This window comes from Eleutherodactylus coqui, chromosome 11 (genome assembly GCF_035609145.1).
Source record: "Eleutherodactylus coqui strain aEleCoq1 chromosome 11, aEleCoq1.hap1, whole genome shotgun sequence".
NCBI lineage: Eukaryota > Metazoa > Chordata > Amphibia > Anura > Eleutherodactylidae > Eleutherodactylus > Eleutherodactylus coqui.
Window position 1 is genome coordinate 104,656,836 of NC_089847.1, and position 22,804 is coordinate 104,679,639.

General features: G+C 40.8%; 1 protein-coding gene across 1 annotated transcript in view; it reads left to right on the plus strand.

Annotated features, from left to right (window-relative positions):
• Positions 1-3,674, plus strand: part of LUZP2 (leucine zipper protein 2) — a 700,384-nt gene extending 696,710 nt beyond the window's left edge. The window contains exons 11-12 of the mRNA XM_066584197.1: positions 1,319-1,396; positions 3,420-3,674. Coding sequence (XP_066440294.1) covers positions 1,319-1,396; positions 3,420-3,530 — 189 coding nt within the window. The 3' untranslated portion in view covers positions 3,531-3,674. The remainder of the gene's footprint in view (positions 1-1,318; positions 1,397-3,419) is intronic.
• The last annotated feature ends 19,130 nt before the right edge of the window (positions 3,675-22,804 follow it).

Here is a 22,804-nt window from a genome sequence, read left to right on the forward strand (position 1 = left end):
TCTCATTTTCATCCGGCTGAATAGCAGGTTGCTGCATACTGCTATAAGATTTTCATTGCTTTGCTTTATACCCCCATTAAGTCCTATTTGCATATACAATTCTGGTTCACTCTTTTAATTAATATCTGTAAACCAAAAAGCAAATATTTTTAAAGACAACTGAGTATCATAAATTCTACAATTTTATTGGATTTTACTGCTATTTGTGCTCTTTATACTCTGAAAAGGTATTAACTTCTGCATGCACTCTGAGCTAATTGTCAGTATGTTTTGCCCTGAGCATTCATTTGGATATAATTTGCATTTGATGCTAAAGTCCATTTTAGGTATATTCTGTGCAATGTGATAAAAAGCTTTCGACAAAAAATAAATACATACAAGTTGCCTAGGTAATAATGACAGCATTGATGTCCATTCCTGAATTATTAATTCTATTTCAAGGAAAGCAAAAAAAAAACACAATCTCTCTAGCAGAAGGAGCTTAACAGTTGTACTTACTGATTGTTTTATTGCACTCGCGGTGTTCTCCATTGGTATAGCAACGGCTGTATAAAAAAATTAAGGTGGCCCTCACTGTTAAGGCATCCCACAATGAATGAAGAATGGCAAGCAGCATGGATTCTGCATTTTAGTCCCACTATCTCAACATTTGTCCCTGCAGAAGCAGTCTCTTACAGACCCCAATATTTAGGATATCACTTTACTAGTGGCTTGTGGCATTGTGCTCTGCAGCTCCCATAGTGATACATAGCCCGGAAATCTTCCGGGCAGTATCGCTATGAGCAGTGGAGCTCGGCCCCGGAAATTTTCCGGGCGTGCCACTCAAGGGGTTAATCTTCTACTTTTGTATTGTAATCTCTGTTACATAGCCCCCATTGCTATCATGATATTGGTAACTTACGTCATTTCCATAAGCATGACCCTTTTTTACAATATAAATATAATTTATAATTCTGACTACATAATGCTTACTTTTCCTTAATTGTAGTTTATTTGACATATTTGTCTGCGTTCACTGAGCTGGTTTGGGACATCTGATGTCTGTTCTTAGTCATCCTTTGCGATGTGAACTTTGCGGCAGATGAACTGCTAACCTTAACCATCAGGGATCATTCTCCACTGTGATTTATGTCTGCGGAATAGTTGACTCATTGCCTGTAGTCTATAGGTCTTCATGTTCTTGTTTACAGAGGTCAAGCCAATTGCAAATATTTCTCAAAGTTATTTATTAGTCATCTCCATCTGATGGTTTTAATACTATTACATTGTAAGGAAGTTATGGTTATATTAATTTTGTTCTCTTTTGTCTTTGCTTTAGGATGGAAAAATCTGCAGATTACATCATATGAATGCAACACTGACAAACAACACAATTGAATTAGAGCCGAGTTTTCAGGTACATTATAGCATTGTGACAGTTACAAGTTTATTCTAGGTGAAACTAAAAGATGCAGTTGTGTTTGGAATTTCTACATTTATTCCAACTCCATTAACTTAGTGTATGCAGTATATACAACTCGAGGCTTCGGTACATCGTAGGTCTGTGTGTAGGAGGTTATATAGAAGCACGCCACCTCCCTGCAGTTTAATATTATAGAGTCATAGTCACTCCACGTGCATAATAGTGTAGAACTTCATATGTTGCCGTAATATAAAGATATGTCTACACTTAAAGGGGCTGTCAGGTTACCAAACAACATTACTGCAATAGCTCCAACTATCTAAAAATAACAAAAAGAGCAGTAGTTGCCCCTCCTCTGCCATGGGAATCCTGCATCAGAACCCCCGCTGTATTCCCAGTGTTGGTTGTTGCTGATGAAGTTAGCTGACCGCTGCAGCACACCAGAGGCTGCAGCGTCACCACCCATTCTCCTGGCATCAGCACTCACATCCTGTATGCCATGATGCCAGGAGGTTAGAATAATGACACTGTAGCCTCTGATTGACTGCAGCATTCAGGAGCCTTCAGCTTATGTCATCTTCCACAACAACCACCATGAGGATGATGGGGCAACAGTACTAAATCCCTGTGGCAAAGGATGGGTGAGTACTGCTCTTTTAGATATTTTAAGAATGTTGAAGCTATAGCAACAATGTTATCCAGTAACCAGGCAGTTCCTTTAACTTTGCTTCAGTTTGTTCAAACATTGTTCCCAAAATTGACTTTAATCACTTTTTCACAGGATAGGTGATAGAAGTCTTGTCGGTAGGGCGTTTCCTTATCTTTTACATTTTCCTTTTTAATTTCCTTACAAGACTTTATTATACAATCCTTTGATCACTCCAGTAATACACTGAAATACTTACGTATTGCAGTGTATTGTGCCTGTCAACATCTTACTGGGTTAGGCTTTATTCAACAAGCATCTGTAAAAAACGCCAACCGATTTTAATGTGCATGTCCATGTGACCTGCATTTGCTTAGCGTGTGTTCTGTTTTTATCTATGTGTTATTCATTTCTTTCCTCAAGCTCAAAAAGCTGAAGGAGAACCAATTTATTCAGGAATTGCTTAGCAATGATTAATAAAAGACGAAGTGTATATGGATGTCTGTGTGTGTGTGTGGTTATTTTTGTACACCCATTGACAATGAGCGATTGTCATCCAAGTGGCTGGACCTAAATAGGTTACCCTGTGATTTTTATTTACACTCTATGGGAAATAATTGCCCCATTGACTGTAATGGGTCAATGTGCTGTCCATGTGCAGTCAGTTGCAAATATAGACAGCTCACGAATAACAGAATTGCTTGGGTGAATAAGCCCTTGTAATATCTAGACACAGGAGGATTTTTCAATGATTCCAATAGTTTTTGTGAACCAGCACAATATGTAATCATGATGCAACCCCTTTAACTATACCTGTGGAAAGATCTATTTCATTTAGTTGGACCTCATCAGCACAATGCAGAGCATTGGCTATCTATTTTAGATGATATGTAAACAGCTTCAATGCAGTACAGGTAAAAGATTAGGAGACTTTATAGAATGCCCACAAGGGAAAATATGCAGACCATAGTTAGTTCTTATGATGTTAAAGGAATATTCCCATCTCAATCATTCATGGCTGAGATAGGTATATCTGTGTGTATGTCAAAACAGAAGATGTCTGGGATTACAAAACAGCCAAGTGCTACACTGTTACCGAAGCCTCCATTCACTTCTATGGAAGCTACAGAAACAGCATAGAACAGTCAAATTGACTTTTTCTGTAATACCCACTATTTCTGGCAATTGCATACAGATTAGTATTCCAATTACAACTATGATTGACCGAGATGGGAATTTCACTTTTTAATCATTTAATTACAAGGTAACAATATACTTATTTTGTAGCTTATGAAGTCAAAAATATGTTACCTTCAAAAATTTTGAGCTCCGCCACCTTTGAATTATTCTATTTTTTTCCCTTACCCAAAGCAGTTACATGGACCTCCTTGGACCAAACCAGATGGTGAGCAGTCAGTAAAAGAGCACAAGATAAACAATGAATCTCTGAATCTAACAGAAGACAAGACCACTGTAAAATGACATTTCAAAAAGTTTCTAATTTGCAGTCATCTTCAGTTTCTTTTTGGACTCGGGAAGCATGAAGATGGGCTACATTTCTAAAGCATGATGTTTTATTTTCCCTAAATTATGGATGTTTGTACAGTACGATAGTGTTATAAATAAAACCGTATAAATATAATACATTTGTAATAGTTTTTAGCAATAATTGAAATAGATCTGGATGTTTGACGAGATGCTTTGTAAGATATTGGATAATTGAACACATGTTGAATATGAATGTTTTCTTTCTAGCTTATTACAAATACAAATACATCTGTTTCTTATACTGTGTCTTGGAATTTCTTTGAAACCAATTGTTCATATAATAGAAAATAATAAAATGTGTACAATAAACCTACATGAGGAAGGGGAATATAAGATCCTGTTGATGTAGCAGTTTCTTAAAGGGGTTATCCCAAGATACACTAGCCTACCAAAAATAATTGGACACCTGAGCAAGAATGAAAAGTAGTATTTATTTACATATGTTTATACCTATGGGGCCTCCTTTGGCCCTAATTACATCAGATACTTTCTGTGGTAAACTTTCTGCTAATGTCTGATACACATCAACTAGTATTTATTTCCATTTATCCTGCAAACATCTGGCAAGTTCTCTTGAAGAAGGTAGATGCTGTTCATATTTCCTGACTCAACTTTCTGTTTCGTCCCAAAGATGTTCAGTAGGGTTCAAGTTGGGACACTGTGCAGCCACTCCAAGCATTGAACATCCATATTCTAAAACCAACATAAAACTGTTAGGTGCACTGTTCAGACACAATCTTCTGCTTCTGTGTCTGGCAAACATAGGTGCCATCCCATTCTATCTGTTCCTTGAGTTTATATTCACTATCTTCCAGCACTCCTAGGGTTAATAGCTTCAGGCCTCCTGTTCAGCTGATGCATCTTTTCCAATCACTGCCCTATATAGCTGCCCAGGGCCTTTCAGACCTTGCTGCAGTGTTGATGAGAGTTTGTTACCTTCACTTCATATCCAGCCGCTGCTTCGGCAGTTACCTTGCGTTCTACTTGTGCTCTGTGTTCTTCATTTATGTACTCAGTAGTTTGTTGTTCCTGTTGTCCGCTTCTCTGTTTATCCTTATCTGCTTGTTCCTCCTTTGTTTCTGTACTCCCCGGTGTTGTTCTATCTTTGTCTTATGAGTGTTCTGGCCTGTCATGGTAAATCGGCTCCTAGAGGAAGACCATGGGGTCATCCTTATCGGAACAAGTGCTCTGCTTGTAGGCAGGGCTCTCCCTCTCCTGGTTATCAGTTCAGGGCAACATACCTTCCCTAGTTTCCATCAATATACGGTCTGCTCATCTGGTATCTTATCTCCCACGCTGGGGTTGGCTGTCAGCCGTGCTGGATCAGATCTTCATCTACCCGGTAGGTTGACATGGTGGTTCCACATCCACAGTAATTACAAAAACAACTTTGGATTTGTAACAAGGCGCATCGTCTTGTTTTAAGTATTGCTTACCATTCCCAGCATATTATCACATCGTCAACAGCACATTATTTCACATTTACTAAAATGTGAAGGTCCAACTCAGTATTCATGGTTCTTGCCATTACAACCAATGGATCAAGACCATAGCACGTAAACCACCCCTAGACCATAACAGAACCTCCAGTGCATTTAACAGTTGGTACAACACACTTGGGCAAAAGTCACTCCCCAGGCTTTCTCCACACCCAAGCACATCCATCTGATTTGAAGATGAAGTAGCTTGATTCATCACCCCAGAGAACGTTCTTTCATTGTGCAACTGTCCAATGACAACACTCTTTCACAGAACTAGACAGGTATTTTCAGGATGAATCGAGAAACATCAGCTGAATCATATCATATGTTATTAGAAAGTATGCCACTGAGAGTATCCAATATTAGTAAGGCCAAAGGAGCCCCACTAAGTATTAACATATGTAAATACTACGTTTGATTCTTGCTCAGGTGTCCAATTCATTTTGGTAGGATAATGTACAGTATTCACTTATCCTCTATCCACAGGATAGGAGATAAATGTCTAATGGGAAGGATTTTGGCCACAGAGATCCACACCAATCATGAGAACAGGAGTCCCACATCCGCCTATATGAATGGAGCTGCAACCAAACGTACACATTGTCGCTCTATTCATATCTATGAGAGTGCTGAAGAACAGCCAAATACAGTGATCTTCCATCTCTGGCAGTCCTGTGGAGACTCCATCCATTGAACTATAATTTATGGATTATACTTAGAAATAGGTAACTTAAAACAAATGATCTGTCAAGTTGTAATGGCCTCAGAATACAACATTTCCAACATGCAATAGTCTTTCCTTGGTCATTGTAACTTGAAACCAGATTCACCATACAGTATCAAAGACAGTCCAGATCTGCAGAGTGTGCAGTTTGGTGAAAAATCAAGCCAATTAGGATGGGGATTTCACTGGTAAACCCCCCTACATTACTGATTGGACATTACATTGGTTGGCTACTTAAGAGTACCTGTACCAGGATAAGTGTCTCATGTAGACAGCAGGTGAAGGCTGCTCCGTGTAATTTTTGTGGTATGCCTCTACTATACTGAAGCCTAGAAAAGTGATTTGCATCTTCAGTAGCTCTTTCTATTATTTATAAGGACTTGCTTTATCTGTATTAGTTATTTGTTTCATTTTCCTTCATCTTCATTGTTTTTGGTTGACAATTTAGAAGCTTTGGAACCAGTTACCAATTTTCTGAAAAGTTATGATTTCAATATTTTCAACATGCAATGGTTTTCCCAGAAGAAATTAATATTCTATGTAGAGGGACACTGCACATGATATGTGGAATAGCAGTAGAAACTTTATAACTGCACAGGCTAGAAAAATACGTTCTACATACATTTTAATTTTTCATTTTTGCCTAGGGGCATAACATTGGGCCTTTCTTTTCAAACACAGCAATTTTTACTGTCTGCTTAGTTATAGAAATGCAAAGAAGCAATTCTTTAGTTTGACCAAGAAAGGAAAAGCAGGCACTCAAGATGAGATGCAGTAATGCACAGTAATCTTTCTGTACCTGTGCCAGTCCTCTTCCCGGCAATTTGTAGCAATTAAAGCAAGCCTGCATGAATAGATTTTTGCTGTAATTAATAGGGAAATTCTTCCGTTAAAAAAGCAAAGTCAGCTTAGTTAATTGTACCTTGCAGGTGTGTATCTCGGAGGAATGGACATGACCCAATTGGAACGTGTATGAGTCAGACAGAAGCTTACATTTCTTTTCCTGTTTTTGCTTGACATGATTGTCTAAAATGATTTCCACATCATGAGGAATTATTACAAATTTCAGATGACAGTTCAGAAACATGAAAAGTTGTGTGTTTTAGGCATATAGAGACAAAAAAGTTACATGTCTTCATAAGTTAGTAAAGCAGACTTAGAAGCAGGAACAAGTGCAAAGTGTGAGACCAAGCTCCATTCATAACACACATTAAAGGAATATCTCATTGTGGAGAGTGCCAAGTTGGTGCAGGGAGTCTTATAAGTCTTATAAGTCATGTAATATTCCTGGGGAAAAGCCATGCAAATTACCTCTCCTTCCGGGTACAGCATCCGAGGAGCAGACCCACAGCCGAGGAGATGCTGGGGTAGATTTGGCCTTGTAACAGGGCTCTACCATCTCCTCCCCTGAGGGCAGCTCGGGACCCGACCAAGGTACTGCTGGGGAAGGTCACACGGAAAAAGTAACTAGCAGTTATCTTAAAGCTCTTTGTCACTCATGATGCCATCGTTCTGTCCTCTGCGGTGAATCCTGAAGTTGTAATAAATAGTTCACACAGGGATAACTTTCTGGACAAATTATACTCCTGGAAGTTGGTGTGACAGGGAGGATCTTTCAGGGGAAATCCAGACAAACCACAATCCCAGTTATCTGTGTGATCTCGCTTCCAGCGACTCTCTTCCCCTCCTGTTCTCTACCGGTCAACACTCACGCTTTAGGTGCTTTCCTCTCTGTCTCTCAGTGCGTTAGCAGGAGCAACGGCAGATCCTGGGTAGAGGAGGCCCAGGCCAAGCTGATCAGTATCGCTCAGCTTCTTCCATTCTTTCCAAGAACTCCCCATTGCATTGCGCCTTATAAACCCATATAAATGACACAGGCACATGGCACACACCTCAGCTCAGAAGAAATAGGGTCTAGATTTGATTGCTCCCTTAGTCATTCTTCAGGTAGGGGTGAGACAGGAGAAGGTTGGGGTACCAATCCCACTAGTTTGGGCTTGTCATCCCAGTAGAAACAGGGTCCTGGCAGAGGGTAGCCTGTACTGTGTTAGCCTGCGGGAATACCTTAGCAGTCATCTCGCTCACAGGAGGGCTTTTGCTGGACGAGTAGCTCCTCCCCTGGGCTGTCCTCAGCACTCTGCAGTTGCTCCTCTGCAGTTGGGGGTGACCCCCCCCTACTTTTCCCTCAATCATAGTGGGAAGATGGTGGCGGGAAAGTTTCACAGGTCATGTGGTGACAGAGGAAGAAGAAAACTGAGTGCCATCTTGTATGTCCATACAGTCTTCCACGATTTCTAGCGCAAAGTGCAGGGCAGGCAACTCCACCTTGTCCAACAGTACAACACTCTCTCCATTCAGACAATAGCACATCCAGGGTACATAAGAGTCAGAATTAGATAAAGATTTTTCTTGGTCAATCTGCATCCTTGCAGGTAACTCAGCCTTAGATCTCTGGTTTTCCTCAGGTTCAGAGACTTAGAAAACTCCTGTCCTGGAACTGCTCAGAGGGCTGGATTCGTACACCATACAATCATCGAGCTATACTCAGACATGGGTGAAGCCTTGTCTCCGTATCTGGACAGATAGCGGAGGCACTTCTACATCTTTTTAAATGCAGGCATGGAGGAATCATCCTATTTGTGATGCCAGACCTCTGCCTTGCAGGGTTCGAGGAGCAGGCCCAAGTGATCCCATGTGATCCCGCTCTTGGCAACTCCATTTCACAGTCACATGACACGCAACAAGACACAGACATAACCCAGCCATTAACCAATTCAGTGCTGCAGAGGTGCAATACACATTAAATGAAGGCTACATAGAAGACACTGACAAGACAACTGCACGAGACAAACATATAGCATTATGGAGAGGCCCCACTAATTCTGGACCACTAGACAGGAAGAAGGAAAGCTATCGCTTTAGTGACATCAATTGGAAGATAGATGCACTATAAGTCAAAACTTATAAAGACCTTGCAACAGGACTAAGAATATAAGCCAAACAATAAACTTTTCTTTTAAGGGATTCTCCCACAAAGGAACGTTGTAATCTATTCACAGGATAGGGGATAACTAACTGGTCACTGGAGATCTGACTTCTAGGAGCCTTGACGATCGGGAGAACAGGGTTCTGGAGTATTCCCAAATAAATTAAGCAAAGGCTGTATATGTGCATCAATGCTCTATTCATTTCAGTGGGACTGCCAAAGATAGCCAAGTGCATATGCACATAGGTGGCAGTAGAGAGACAGTGTCTTTTCTTCCTGGAAGGAGAGCTAATTCATAGCCTCTAATCGTAAAAATTCACTGAAAGTAATCAAATATCTTGAAAATAGTGAAGAATGAAAACATAACGGATATTAGAATGTTGTGGAATTTTTAATTTATATTGTATTGAAACTTCATGTTTATAAAAAAAACCTGCAAATCTTTTTAAAGAATATTTCATTTTGTCATGTCATGGTACTTTCTGTTTAATGTCAGTCTCAAGCCAGACATTGAAAACTCCATTTAGGGCTCAGTCACACGGGCGCCGATCCGCCCGTGTTTTAGGACGGGAAGACGGCCACACCGAGTGTTGGACAAATTTCCAAATGACCGGTTCCATTGTCAGCCATATGTTCTTTTTCCAGCTGGTGCGAAGATTTGTCCACACTGCCGTCTTCCCATCCTGAAACATGGGTGGATTGGCGTCCATGTGACTAAGCCCTTACACTCAATATTTGTTTTTTTTATAGTCTCCAACCTCTATGTTTCCACCAAAGTGTTTTCCCTCAGAAATCATTTAGCAGTCACAGGTAAAAATGTTATTTTCTCAACTGGATTAATCTTGATTGTACAGTAGTACCCTCTTTCAGGGAGCCATAGTTTCATGCCAGTGTAACGGGTCACAGGTATGGTGCCCCAGTTTTTTTAGGATAAGGAGCCATGGAAGGAAATCTAAAAAAGTATTTCCTCGACAATAGATAGGATTAAACAGTTAAAAGCAACGAAGCAAACAAATAGTATGACTAATTATAACTTCCCACCCACTACAAGCGGCTGGTACCTCTGTCTAACTCCAAACTCAGCAATATCTTCATGTTAACAGTGGGTACCAAGCAAAAATAACACAACAAAAAGTCATCATAGAAATCAAAGATATCACCATAATAACTTTTAAACCATTGAGGAAGCCCACAACTTAATAGCTGTGAATGACACCCTCCAAATGGCCTAAGAAGGCACATACATGGTTTGATTAATTAGCACTTATATAAATACCAGAAAGGGATGAGCAGAACAGTAAATACCTAATTAGTCCAGTGACAAGGGGTGTGAAAGTTTTATGGTCTCCAAATTGATATTAAAGGGTAAACAGGGTCTGTGCCTTCTTATCCTGTCTGCCCTTTCATGTGATCATGTGTATATGTATTTATATAAATGCAGCTTATATAAAAAATCATCCATCCCATTAAGCCTGAGGAAGGACCCTAAGTAGGTTGGAAAGCTCGCTATAACATCATGTATTTTTGTTAGCCATTAAAATATATCATATCTACAAGATTACTTGGTTTCTCTTACTGAAAACAATCACATTTTGCTCTATTGGTTAACACAGTACTAAAATGTTGTCATTTTGTCTAATAATGGTGCTGGCTTTCTATTAATTGTAGCAGGGGCAGCCTGCCACCCTTCCACACCAGCAAAACAACATATCCTTAATATCTTCTTGGAAGCACTGCATCAAGTTGTTTGGTCTACTTATATCAGAAGGGACCTGGAAATAATGGGAATGTAAAAAATCCAAAGTTTTAGAGTATGGTTAGAAACTTATGACACTTATGTGGCAAATAAGCACAAGTAATCTCTTTAGAATACAACAGTTGACAGAAATCAATGCACCAAAGAGTATATTGCAGTTTCCTTTGCTATTTTGGTAATTAGTACATTTGATAGTTGATAGAATTACATGCCCAATGACCTATTTTTTTATATATTTCAGCTGTTAACTTGGAAAAAAAATGAATTTTTAACTTCAAGCTGCTGCATACAAGATCTATTGTTTAGAGTGAATTGATAGTAAACATTAAGCCTCTGTATTATAAAATGTATGAAAAAGCCTCAATGGAAAACTGCTAAAAGAACTGCTACGCTTTATACATGGTTTTTAGGGAATATTCATCCTGTGAGGCTTTAATGTACAATCAAGTCAGCAACATACAACATGTACTGTGCAGTGGATAGAGAACCATTCTCAGCACTATGGGATATGAAGAGAATAAGTAAATGCTTCCTTGTTACATAGGGAATACATTGCTTAATTCAAATCTGTTCCTAGTAAAGTAGATTTAACAAGTTGCGCTAGATAATGTTATTTTATCAGCATAAGTGCATTTGTGGGTACATCAGTAACACAAAATGGTTATATCAGCAACTGTGTGCATGTTCCTATCGCTGCACATTCAATCCCAAATCCCTAAGCATTTTATTAAAACAATCTGTCATTTAAGTCTATGAGATAGCAATGCACTAATACTGTTTTTTCAGTTATATGGTGATGTCACGCTGCAAAAGAAGTGGTTATGTAAGAATAAACATGTTTCATTTAAAATCCATTGCATGGCCATCTAAGTCATTTCTTGTTATTGTCTTTTTATTAGAATCACCTCTTAAAGGGGTTGTCAGAGACTTTTCTTAATGGTGACTAGGGATGAGCGAGTATACTCGCTAAGGCACTACTCGCTCGAGTAATGTGCCTTAGCCGAGTATCTCCCCGCTCGTCCCTAAAGATTCGGGGGCCAGCGCGGGGCGGGGAGCTGCGGGGGAGAGCGGGGAGGAACGGAGGGGAGATCTCTCTCTCCCTCTCTCCCGCCAGCTCTCCCCTGCTCGCCGCCGCAACTCACCTGTGAGCTGCGGCGGTGCCCGAATCTTTAGGGACGAGCAGGGAGATACTCGGCTAAGGCACATTACTCGAGCAAGTAGTGCCTTAGCGAGTATACTCGCTCATCCCTAATGGTGACCGATCCTATATCAATGGGGCGGAGTCCTCTGTAATGCACATGCATGCTGGAGTGCAGGTCGGCACATTCACAGTACAGAGAAGAAGACGCCAGACAGGTATAGAAGGGTCACCAGCTATGTTTTCTACTTCCTTATTTGTATCTTCCTTATTTGCATATTACCCAGAGGAGCATGGATGGCCTTATAAGTCTCCTCACTCACTTTCTTGGTGCTCTCCCTAAGGAGAGATGTTACCCCTCCCGACCCACACCACAGGCCTCTCACTAGCTAAGCCGGAATCCTACTACACACTGATGAGGGGCAAAACCCCTGAAACAGCTGTCTGTGTATGGATTCTGGCTTGGTTTTCAATTCCCAACCATTTCTCTACAGACTTGTTTAAATGCTCAAGCATTGATTTGAAGGAATTCTGCCATCCTATAGGTCAGTGTTTCCCAACTCCAGTCCTCAGTGACCCCCCCCAACAGGTCATGTTTTCAGGATCCCCTCAGTGTTGCACAGGTGATGTAATTATTGTCAGTCCTCAGACATTGCCACAGGTGTTCTTACCATAGGATATCCTGAAAACATGACCTGTTGGGGTGCCTTGAGGATCGGAGTTGGGAAACACTGCTATAGGTGGTGCTGCAGAGGTATTGTTCCATCTTCCTTATTTGCTTTTTGATGACATTTCCGTTTTTCCTTGCACTCTTTCCGTTGTTGGCTTTAGACTGGCTGCCGACCCATATACATTATAACATATCTAGCATTTTATATATTCCTTCCCTCTTATTTGTGAACTGTTTGTTTAACATTTAACACATCATTCTTTCCTATAATACTTTGAATAAAACATGACACCAGATCCATCAACTGTGCACTTTGCTACTGTAACTACCTGCCCGTCAGGATGAAACAGAACTGATGATTGCGGAGTCTAAGTCTTACTTTGTTTTACATTTGCTATATGAGCTGCTCACTTCGCTGTGCCAAAGTCCACATTTTCCACTGAGTGATCACAAGCCATAAAGCCCCAGGCTGCCCAAACAAACTGTTCTGCTGAACTGAAGAAGCATCTGCCCTCAGTGAGCACTGAAAAGCATCAGCACCATTTGTTCTTGTAAGAGACTCTGACTGCTCCGCTGTCCTCATTACAGGTTGTGCTTAATGAAGCAGTGCAAAGGTAAATGTAGTTATACATTTGTTTTCTGGAGTGCCTTGACTTTGAGAAGGAATCAGTCCTTCGATTACGTTCCTGCCACCTGCTGCCTATAGCGGTTTAAATGCCATATTATGATGATGTGTTCTATAGGTACAGATGGTTGCCCTTTAATGGTTGTATGGGGGCGGACATACCACCTGTGCAGCGCTTCAGCTGCACAAGGACTCGAGGGGAGGAAGGCCAGCTAAAAGGTAATAAGTAGATGCTAAGAATGGGCCCTGGGAATAATACTCAGCTAGGGGAAACCGGAAGCTTGGAAATGGTTGCTTACATTGTTTGTTTCTGCCAGGGAAGGTGGGAAATCTTATTTCCCATACATGTCAATACATTCTATTTTCATGGAACTGTCCCACAAACCAGACTGCAAAATAAGAGAATAGTTTATGATCCCTTGCATTACAAGCAGCCATGTTATGGGTTGTTCTCAGTCATAACATAGATGAGTCCTAAAGGGCATGTGTCATCCACAAAACACATAGCTTATGGGGTGGAAGTATTTGTTCCGACCATTGTATAGTGGCTGGCATGGGTAATTGCAGGTGCAGTTCTTATTAAAATCGATGATAGCTTCTCTTGTAATTACCAGCACCGGCCATTATGCAAGGGTTGGAGCTATCTTCTTCTGCCTAGTACCTTATGTATTTTGCTGATGTCAGTGTATGCCCGGAACAGCTGATTGGTCAGGGTCCTGATCAGTGGATCTGAGGATAGGCCATCAATAAAAAGGCCTTGGAAGATCTAATGTCTAATATGGCCAAAGCAGAGAATGTAAATTTTGCATCAATTTACTAAGATTGTTTTAATAGATACGAAAACCTCCATCCATAAAGAATAGGGTCTAAAGAAATTTATCCATTCAAACCCCTTCAGAAGAGAAGGTCAATGTGACACTAGGTCTTGTTTCCTCTCACCTAGTAAACCTACAAGGCTTTGTGAATCGTAGACTCCCCAAGCAGGTTCATACTATCCATGGGGATTTGATATGATGTCAACATAAGCTACTGTATGCAGTATCTACAACCACATGATAGATCATATTACATCATTGTGGCCTGACTACATTGTTATCCGGCCCATGTGGCTCAATTTGCTTTTAGAAGCCAGTATAACATGCTACAGTGCACATTAACTATATGCACTTATAGGTTTTTCCATAATACAGTTATTTCTACCCCTACTTGGTCTTTCCAGTTCAGTGAACAGGGTGTTATAAAATGTGTTTATGAACAGAGGGATCAATCTATATAGAAAGTAGCCACACAATTGTGCTAATTGATTATGGCATTTAAACAGTTATGACTAAAGATGAGCGAACACCAAAATGTTCGGGTTCGCGTTATTCGAAACGAACTTCCCGCGATGTTCGGGTGTTCGTTTCGAATAACGAACCCCATTGAAGTCAATGGGCGACCGGAACATTTTTGTATTTCGCCCGATGCTCGCTAAGGTTTTCATGTGTGAAAATCTTGGCAATTCAAGAAAATGATGGGAACGACACAGCAAGTTCTCCTCTGCCACAGCTGTAACAGCTGTGGCAGAGAAGAACGATGTTAGCCCATTGAATTCAATGGAGCCGTCAATACAGCCGACTCCACTGAATGCAATGGGCTGCCGGCGATCGCGGGATGAATTGTCGGAAAGGGGTTAAATATATAAGCCCTTTCCTGCAATTCATCCAGAAATGTGTAAAAATAAAAAATATATATATACTCACCTGGTGCCGACAGACGGAGTTCAGCGCGGCAGGCTGCAGTTCTCCTGAACTGCTCTGAACAGCTGTGAGTAGTATTCAGCAGCCGGGGATTTAAAATTCCCGCCTGCTGAATAAGATGCCTCTGAATGGTCACAGCCTGACCAATCAGAGGCCAGCCCTCACTCACACCCATTCATGAATTCATGAATGGGTGAGTGAGGGCTGCCTCTGATTGGCTCAGGGGCAGCTCTCCTGCCCCTGAGCCAATCAGAGGCAGCCCTCACTCACCCATTCATGAATTCATGAATGGGTGTGAGTGAGGGCTGGCCTCTGATTGGCTCAGGGGCAGCTCTCCTGCCCCTGAGCCAATCAGAGGCAGCCCTCACTCACCCATTCATGAATTCATGAATGGGTGTGAGTGAGGGCTGGCCTCTGATTGGTCAGGCTGTGACCATTCAGAGGCATCTTATTCAGCAGGCGGGGATTTTAAATCCCCGGCTGCTGAATACTACTCACAGCTGTTCAGAGCAGTTCAGGAGAACTGCAGCCTGCCGCGCTGAACTCCGTCTGTCGGCACCAGGTGAGTATATATATATTTTTTATTTTTACACATTTCTGGATGAATTGCAGGAAAGGGCTTATATATTTAACCCCTTTCCGACAATTCATCCCGCGATCGCCGGCAGCCCATTGCATTCAGTGGAGTCGGCTGTATTGCCGGTTCCATTGAATTCAATGGGCAAACATCGTTCTTCTCTGTCACAGCTGTTACAGCTGTGGCAGAGAAGAAGGATTTGTCTTCTATATGTTCTCAATGGGGTTGGCGCTGCTGCCGCCGGCCCCATTGAGCGCATATAGAAATGATTTCTCAGGGAAGAAAGTTAAAGTAACCCGAACATCCGAACATCGTGTGGTGTTCGTTACGAATAACGAACATCCCGAACACCCTAATGTTCGCCCGAGCATCAAGCTCGGACGAGTACGTTCGCTCATCTCTAGTTATGACCCTTCACTTATTATGACCTAGTTTGTAGACTCTTTCGACTGCTTTTTCTCAGCCTTGATGCATTCTGCTTAGCATTCTGGATAAGTTCATTTAGCAATATAATTTGCCTCATACATTGTTGATATTATTATACTCTTGTTTGTGCTTGTAAAAGCTTAAATAGAAAGATAAATTTGTAATATAACTTGCAAGTAAATAGAATAATAACCAAAAGAACAGGTAAATATTTTCATGGATAGTTCAAAGAAAAAATGCAGAAGTTGTTCATGGCCACCAACCAGATTCCAACTCTCCTCTTAAGGTCATTGTGGTTTACCTGCTATAGAGGCAAGTTACCTAAAATGCATCTCCTGATTGCTTTGGCACTCTCATAGTAGCTATCTTAAGCTGCCATTGGGGTGAGCCTACTGCATACAGAGTTTTATGCCTGCCATTGAATTCAATATAATCTGCATAGATCCTTTAAGCAGTTATCCCCTTCTAATGAGGGACATGAGGTCCATGAAAAGCTTTACAATTTGACACCATGATTTTTTCTTTAGGGCTCAGTCACACGGGTGCTGATCCGCCCGTGTTCCTGCACGATAAGACAGCCGCACTGCAGGTATGGGCGACTCTCCGCACCGCCGGAAGAAATAACACATGATCGGCTCCATTATTAGCCATGTGTTCTTTCTACCGGTGGTGCAGAGAGTCATCCCCACCTGCAGTGTTGCCATCTCAGGACTCTGTCGCACGGGTGCCGATCCCCCCTTATCGTGTAGGAACACGGGTGGATCGGCGCCCGTGTGACTGAGCCCTTACACTCTTTTAAGACTATTCAGAAAATGAAACTGAGATCTGAATTGGCTGCTGTAAGAAAAAGCTTGAATGTTTTGTGTGCTAATTTTGATAAATCTCCACAACTTGTTTGTCTGAGCTTCTTATCAGAAGTGGGATTTTGGTCAACACATCCATTGGACTAGAAAATTTAAAGAATATCTTTTTCTTGACTCAAAAACTCAAGTTCCAGTCTACATTTTTACATCTACCGACTGATAATTATTTAAATCAATTGTGCAATGTGAGCTGATGAAATAGATCATGGACTGTTTGATGTAGGACCTCACACCTTTTAAGAATGGTCCACAAAAATATTTTCTGTATTGGCCCCTTGTTCTACAGATGGGACAAAGTTTTAAAAATGTTGTAACTGCAGTGAAGGGATATTTCTATCTTAGGCGTTTGTTGTATCTATAGGGACCTTCATTAGAAAGAGGAAAGCAGCACTCAGCTCTTTCATAGCTCTCTTAGACTGTAATGGGAACTAGTAAAAAAATATGGAGAGTGCAGTGGTCAGATATTAGTGAAAGATGGTCACTGGATCTCCATTCTCCCAATCTGAGGCCCTAATTCACTTGGTCCATGACCTACTGTCAGGAACGATGGACCTGGATCCATTCAACTACACACTGGTTTGACTTTGGCCTTCACATTTTAACCCCATCAGTTGGGATGTAAACTTTGCTGTGGGGTCCCCAGGTTCTAACTCAGGAAGTAGTCCCAGTACTGTAGCAGTTGACATTACTTAAAACCTAAGCCCTGTACCTGAGGATGTGAACAGATGTGTAGTCAGACAGTCCAGGTCGGGGCAGGCGGCACACTTCAAAATGGAGAAGAGAGCAGAGGTCGGTCACAGAAAACAGGTTCAACAAAGTGGATCAAGCCAAAGTTAAGGGCACAAAAATAGCATTCATGGATCAGACCAGAGGTCAGTGCAGGTAGTGGACAATATCGTAGCCAGGATAACAAGCCAGAATCAGAAGTAGGGATGGTAAAGTAGTTAGACTATCCAAGTCAAAGTCAAGAAACCAGGTAGTCTGAATGAAACTTGTAAGCCACTCGAGCAGATCAAAAGGATCATAGTACTTAGTCACCCTCCACAGGGTGGCTAATATAGGCAGGTGTCTATTGTGATTGGTAGGAAATTGAAAAATTGATTGCTCATTGGTCCTTTAAGATGACAGCCAGAAATGGTTGCATGCCCTTTGGGTGGCAGTTACAGCTGATGCAGATGCCTGGGACCCGTGTCTGCCGGGAAGGGAGTCAGAGTGCATGTCATGGCTTCCGGAACACCTACTTTTGCAGTTATATCCTGTGAATATGCCATAAATGCATAAAATGGTAATACACTTTTAAGCCAGCTTTCAAATAATATTGTTTTAATGTATGTGCATTACATATAGCTATGTAAATAATTTCTTAGCTTCCTTGTCTACCTTGAATATGTGAGGCTGGTCCTATTATCTACTGTATACAAGATATATTTTTAATACATTGGTAATACTTGTACTTGTATCCCTTCATGAGTATATTACAGCATACTATAATTAATCATATACAGTATTTGCCTAGTTGTTCCTTACTACAGTTATTAAGTGGACCCCTTCTTTTATGTCAAAGACCATAAAACATCTCATTTTGAAGTTACTTTTACCTCCACGACTCACTACTTCTAATAAATCTTCTAGGAGCTAATGTAGGCAGCAATAGCTTAAATAAATGCAGCCATTTTGAACGTATAGCTTTATTCCCAAGATGAATTACAAGGCTGCTATTTCTCTACAGTGTATAAACTCACCTTGTGCGTCTTCTTCGCATCGACTAGGGAAATTGCTACATAGCTTCTCATGCACAGTAACATCATGTTCAAGGACGTTTGTCTACTGTGTCCTTCCTTCCTAAATGACGATGTCTTTTATTTCCTTTGTACATTATAAATACAGTTATGATTTTTGGTATTTGCATTATTACCCCCCTAATATATTGTTATATTGCCTATGGCTACATTTACACTTTCATGTTTTTGCAGTTTTGCTAAATTTGCATTCAATTTGCTCATTTATTACAAGCACTTAGTAGTGCTCCGAAAATACTATTATATTCCTACCTATGCTTAATATTTCCAGTTCAGTGAATGAGAGAGTTTTAAAATGTGTTTGGTAGAAATAAGCAAAATCGAGAGAAATAAAGAAAAAAAAAACACGTTGGCAATGTTATAATAGGACACATTTGGAGAATTGTTGTTTTTTTTTTAAAGCAACGTGATCAGGTGAAACATGAATAAATTATTATTAGCTGGGATTCTTTTTGCTTTGGGGCTTTAGCTACAAAATCAAGGAGGAGGAACTAGGAAAACTCAAGGGTTTCCCAAGCCTTTTTACTGTCTGAGGCGAATGTGAAATCCCCCCCCCCCCCCCCCTCCAAAAAAGTATATATCCAAAGTTATAGCTAACCAACTGGGAAAAGCAGGTACAACATCCTCAAGTTGATATGAACTGGTTTTCCTTGACTGGAATATAGCCAATGAGCATAACAGTTTGGAGAGCCAATGGGGTTACAGCAGCACTCAGCTGTCAAGTTCATGTATTATAGATGACTGTAGAATATCTGTCTTTGCATTGTGCAATTGTTATCAAGTTGGATACTTTTGTTTTCCATTGTGTAGTGAGGGTTATAGAATTGGGTAAACTCAAATACAAAAACAGTGAAAAGGGTTGACTGTTCACCCACTAAGTCATGTAAAATAGTAATTTTTTTTATGAACAGGGCTGCGCTTATGATGAAATTAGAAGAAATAATGGTGGAAATGTCACCAAAGGAGACAAAGACTCGGTCACTGCAAAGCAAGACATATGAAGGCAGGAAATGTTGCACAACAGTAGGTGGTGACAGAAGAACTAAAAGATTGGGTGTAGGTAACAGAAGAAAATCATGAGTCTCTAAAAATTGTACTGTCTCAGGGCTCAGTCACACAGGCGCATCAGCGCCCGTGTTACTGCAGAAGGAAGACAGCTGTACCTCAAGACGGACATCTCTCTGCAGCGCCAGGAGAAAGGACATGTGACCAGCTTCATTGCCGGTCACGTGTTCTTTCTTCAGCGCTGCAGAGAGACGTCCGTCTTGAGGTACGGCTGTCTTCTTTCTGCAGGAAGGGCTCAGTCTCACGGGCGCATCGGCACCTGTGAACGGGTGCCGATGCGCCCGTGTGACTGAGCCCTCAATGTGTTGAGTGCAAGGACTGTTTGGTGCAGACTTAAAGAATATGGCCTAAATGCTAGAATTCCATGAAAAAAGCCACTCAAGGATTGGATCGATTACAGTTGGCTAATACCGAGGACAGAGGAGCAATGGGACCAAATCATTTGTAGTGATGAGACCAGGATCTCACTATTCAGTAGTTATGGCATAAGGTACGTAAGGTGAAGATTTGCATCTTAATTATCTTATAGCTACCACAAAGCACCTAGTTAGTGTGTATGATCTGAGGATGTACGAAAGCAAAAGATGTGTGATTAGTGGGATTGTAAATGGAAAAAATCAATGAAATACTTGTGGCCAAACATGATCTTCTCCAAGATAACGAAGCCTTTATGCTTCAGCAGGATTCAGCTCCATGTCATGCTGATGCTTTGCATAAAAAGTGGGTTCAGGATAATCATATGATACTGCTTAAATGGCCTAGAAATAGCCCTGATCTTAAGACCATTGAAAAAGTCCTTGCATGGGAGCGATTGCAGAGGAGCTGGTTTCTGGTTTGCATTGTTAATCAGGAGCAACAAAGGAATAAAACTCAATTAATAGAAGTAATAATACAATTTGTAACAGACCTAAAAAGCCTGGGTCACTCCATAGGAAGGGATTGGAAGGTTGGAATTAAGGCTAAAGATTTCCCAATTAAGTACCAACTGACATTATTAGAACTTTTGGAGATTTGTTTTTTGTAGGTGCTCCATTTGTCCTGTCTATAACAGCTGTACTACTATGAATTCTTTCATAAAATGTGCCACATTACTTTCTAAATTAAATTACCTTCCCAATGATAAATAATTTTTTAGTGTTAATACAAAAAAAACCTGCAGTTCTGAGCCATCAAACATCAAAAATGCACTTTTTTCAAAAGGTTTCCACAATTTTGGCGGTTAGTGTTGTGGGAGATATCCTATATGTTCACCATTTTGTATGTATTTTCTGTTATCAACTGTGAATATACTGTATTTTGTCTATAATGGTCTGAACTTCTGGAGGAAGGGAACATCACCTCCCCCCACCTCCAGAAGTATTGGAGGAGCTCAAGAACTGGTAAAACCAGTTCTAACTGGCCAAACCTTTTTAGGAGTGCTTTGTCTTGGACAGCAGAGAGGAGAAACACAGGATGTTCTTCTCATGAAGCTAAATTTAAGAATGAACTGAGCGTGCTCACTGAAGTTCCTCCCAGATGGATGACATCACAAGCTACCTCACAAATACCTCCTTCTGAGGACAACGAATCAGCACGCTAAATAATGTAACTGTATACTTCCTGTGTTGAAACTTATTTAAGTTTCAACGCGCGCAGAATAAAGACAGACTCTTTGGGGAACACATGATGTAGTCCGTGTGGTCTTTGAAGGCTCTCCAGGCCTGTACACATATTATTTAATTTGGAACACATGGTATATCTATAATAGCGAAATTTGCGCTAACAGTGTGAATGTATTTTGAGAATCCAAGGCAGATTTCCTTTAAAATCCAATATGAAATAGTACTGCATGCAGCACTATTTCATCCTGGTGGGCGTCACAGAATATGGACAGACTCCAATATAGTCAATGGCACTGCTCGGGTCCAGAATGTAGCAGATGCTGCTATTCTGGTTTTACTATTTTTTGGTTCCTAGGACTGAGTAAAGCAATAGAATGAGTCAGCACAGATTTGCACAAGCCCTTAGATGTCTTGAGAGCTGAAGCTATAATACTGCTTAATGTTAGGTTGTGCTCCTGAGACCTGTAGTTCTATGGGTTTACTGGAGCACACTTCCACATGGGTGTGGAGATCTCCAGCCAGCCAATCACCACTGGTCTGCTGCATATAAATACTAGCCCCTCTGGCTAGAAGGTGTTGGTTTTCTCATTCCCTCTTGTGTTTGCATTCATGCGTGTAGTTTTGTAAGTGTGAACACCAATGTGTTCTGTGTGTCTGTGCAGGTTACCGGACATTTGGTTTGAACAGTCCTGTTCCGTTTGGTATGCATTCCATGGTCGGTTGACCTGTGCTGCTTTGATCATTTACCATCTGGATTGAGGCAGGCCTCTAGGTTCCAGCATGGGACCGTCCCTATTGGGCCGATTGCCCCACCTGCAGGCAGGATTCACTGGTTAAGTTGTCTTGTGAGAGTAGGGACCTACAAGACAATGAGGACCCTTGTTGCGGGCTTGTGGGCTTAAGTATATTGGCCAAATTATGAACTAATACATTGTATGTACTGTATCAATTCCATCTATTTATGTAGGTGTTTTGGGTGTTTGTCAGGTGGTGTGTTATGTCTGTCCGCGAGCCCCATTCGCAGTTCACTAGTTCACGAATGTTTGGACGTGACACCTAAATTATGGGAGTATGTGTATGTTAGGTTTAGCTCTGTGCTAATACTTATAGCATCTTATTGTTGAGTTCTATAGTACAAAAAGTTGTATTCCAGCTTTCAATGACAAACATTTTGATATTTTACACCAGTATACCTATTTCCATAAAACAGGGATAATATGCTAATAGAGTATGTCGAGAATATTCCAGTGGATATTATGTGACTTTCACCTCATGCAAATGATGAATTCTCTTCTATTAGAGATGTTTGTCTCCCGTACAGGGACCGATGAATGAGAATCAAGACAGAGTAATGACATTGTATTCCTTTGACTTTTGCCAGAGTTGTTGAGAGAAGGAGAGGGAACTATATGAAATTCCCCAATGTCACACTTCACAGCTAAATTTAGTGATGCCAGCTGGAACGGCTTCTTAGAGTGCAGTCATTTTAATATCTTAGTACTCACTTTGATAGCATAAGTGAAATCACCTCCATGTATGTATTTATGAGCTCATACTATCAAACTGCCATAAAAACAACCTTAAATAAACATTTTAGAATCCAACGTGTTTACTGGAATTTTCTTATTACGAACCTGATGTCGGATTACTGATATTATATTTCATATTTCTTAACAACCTGCCAGTTTTATCAGTTGCTTCCAAATTGTAAGCTTTACATACCTGAGGTTATCGGCAGAACATTTCCTTTTTTTCCCA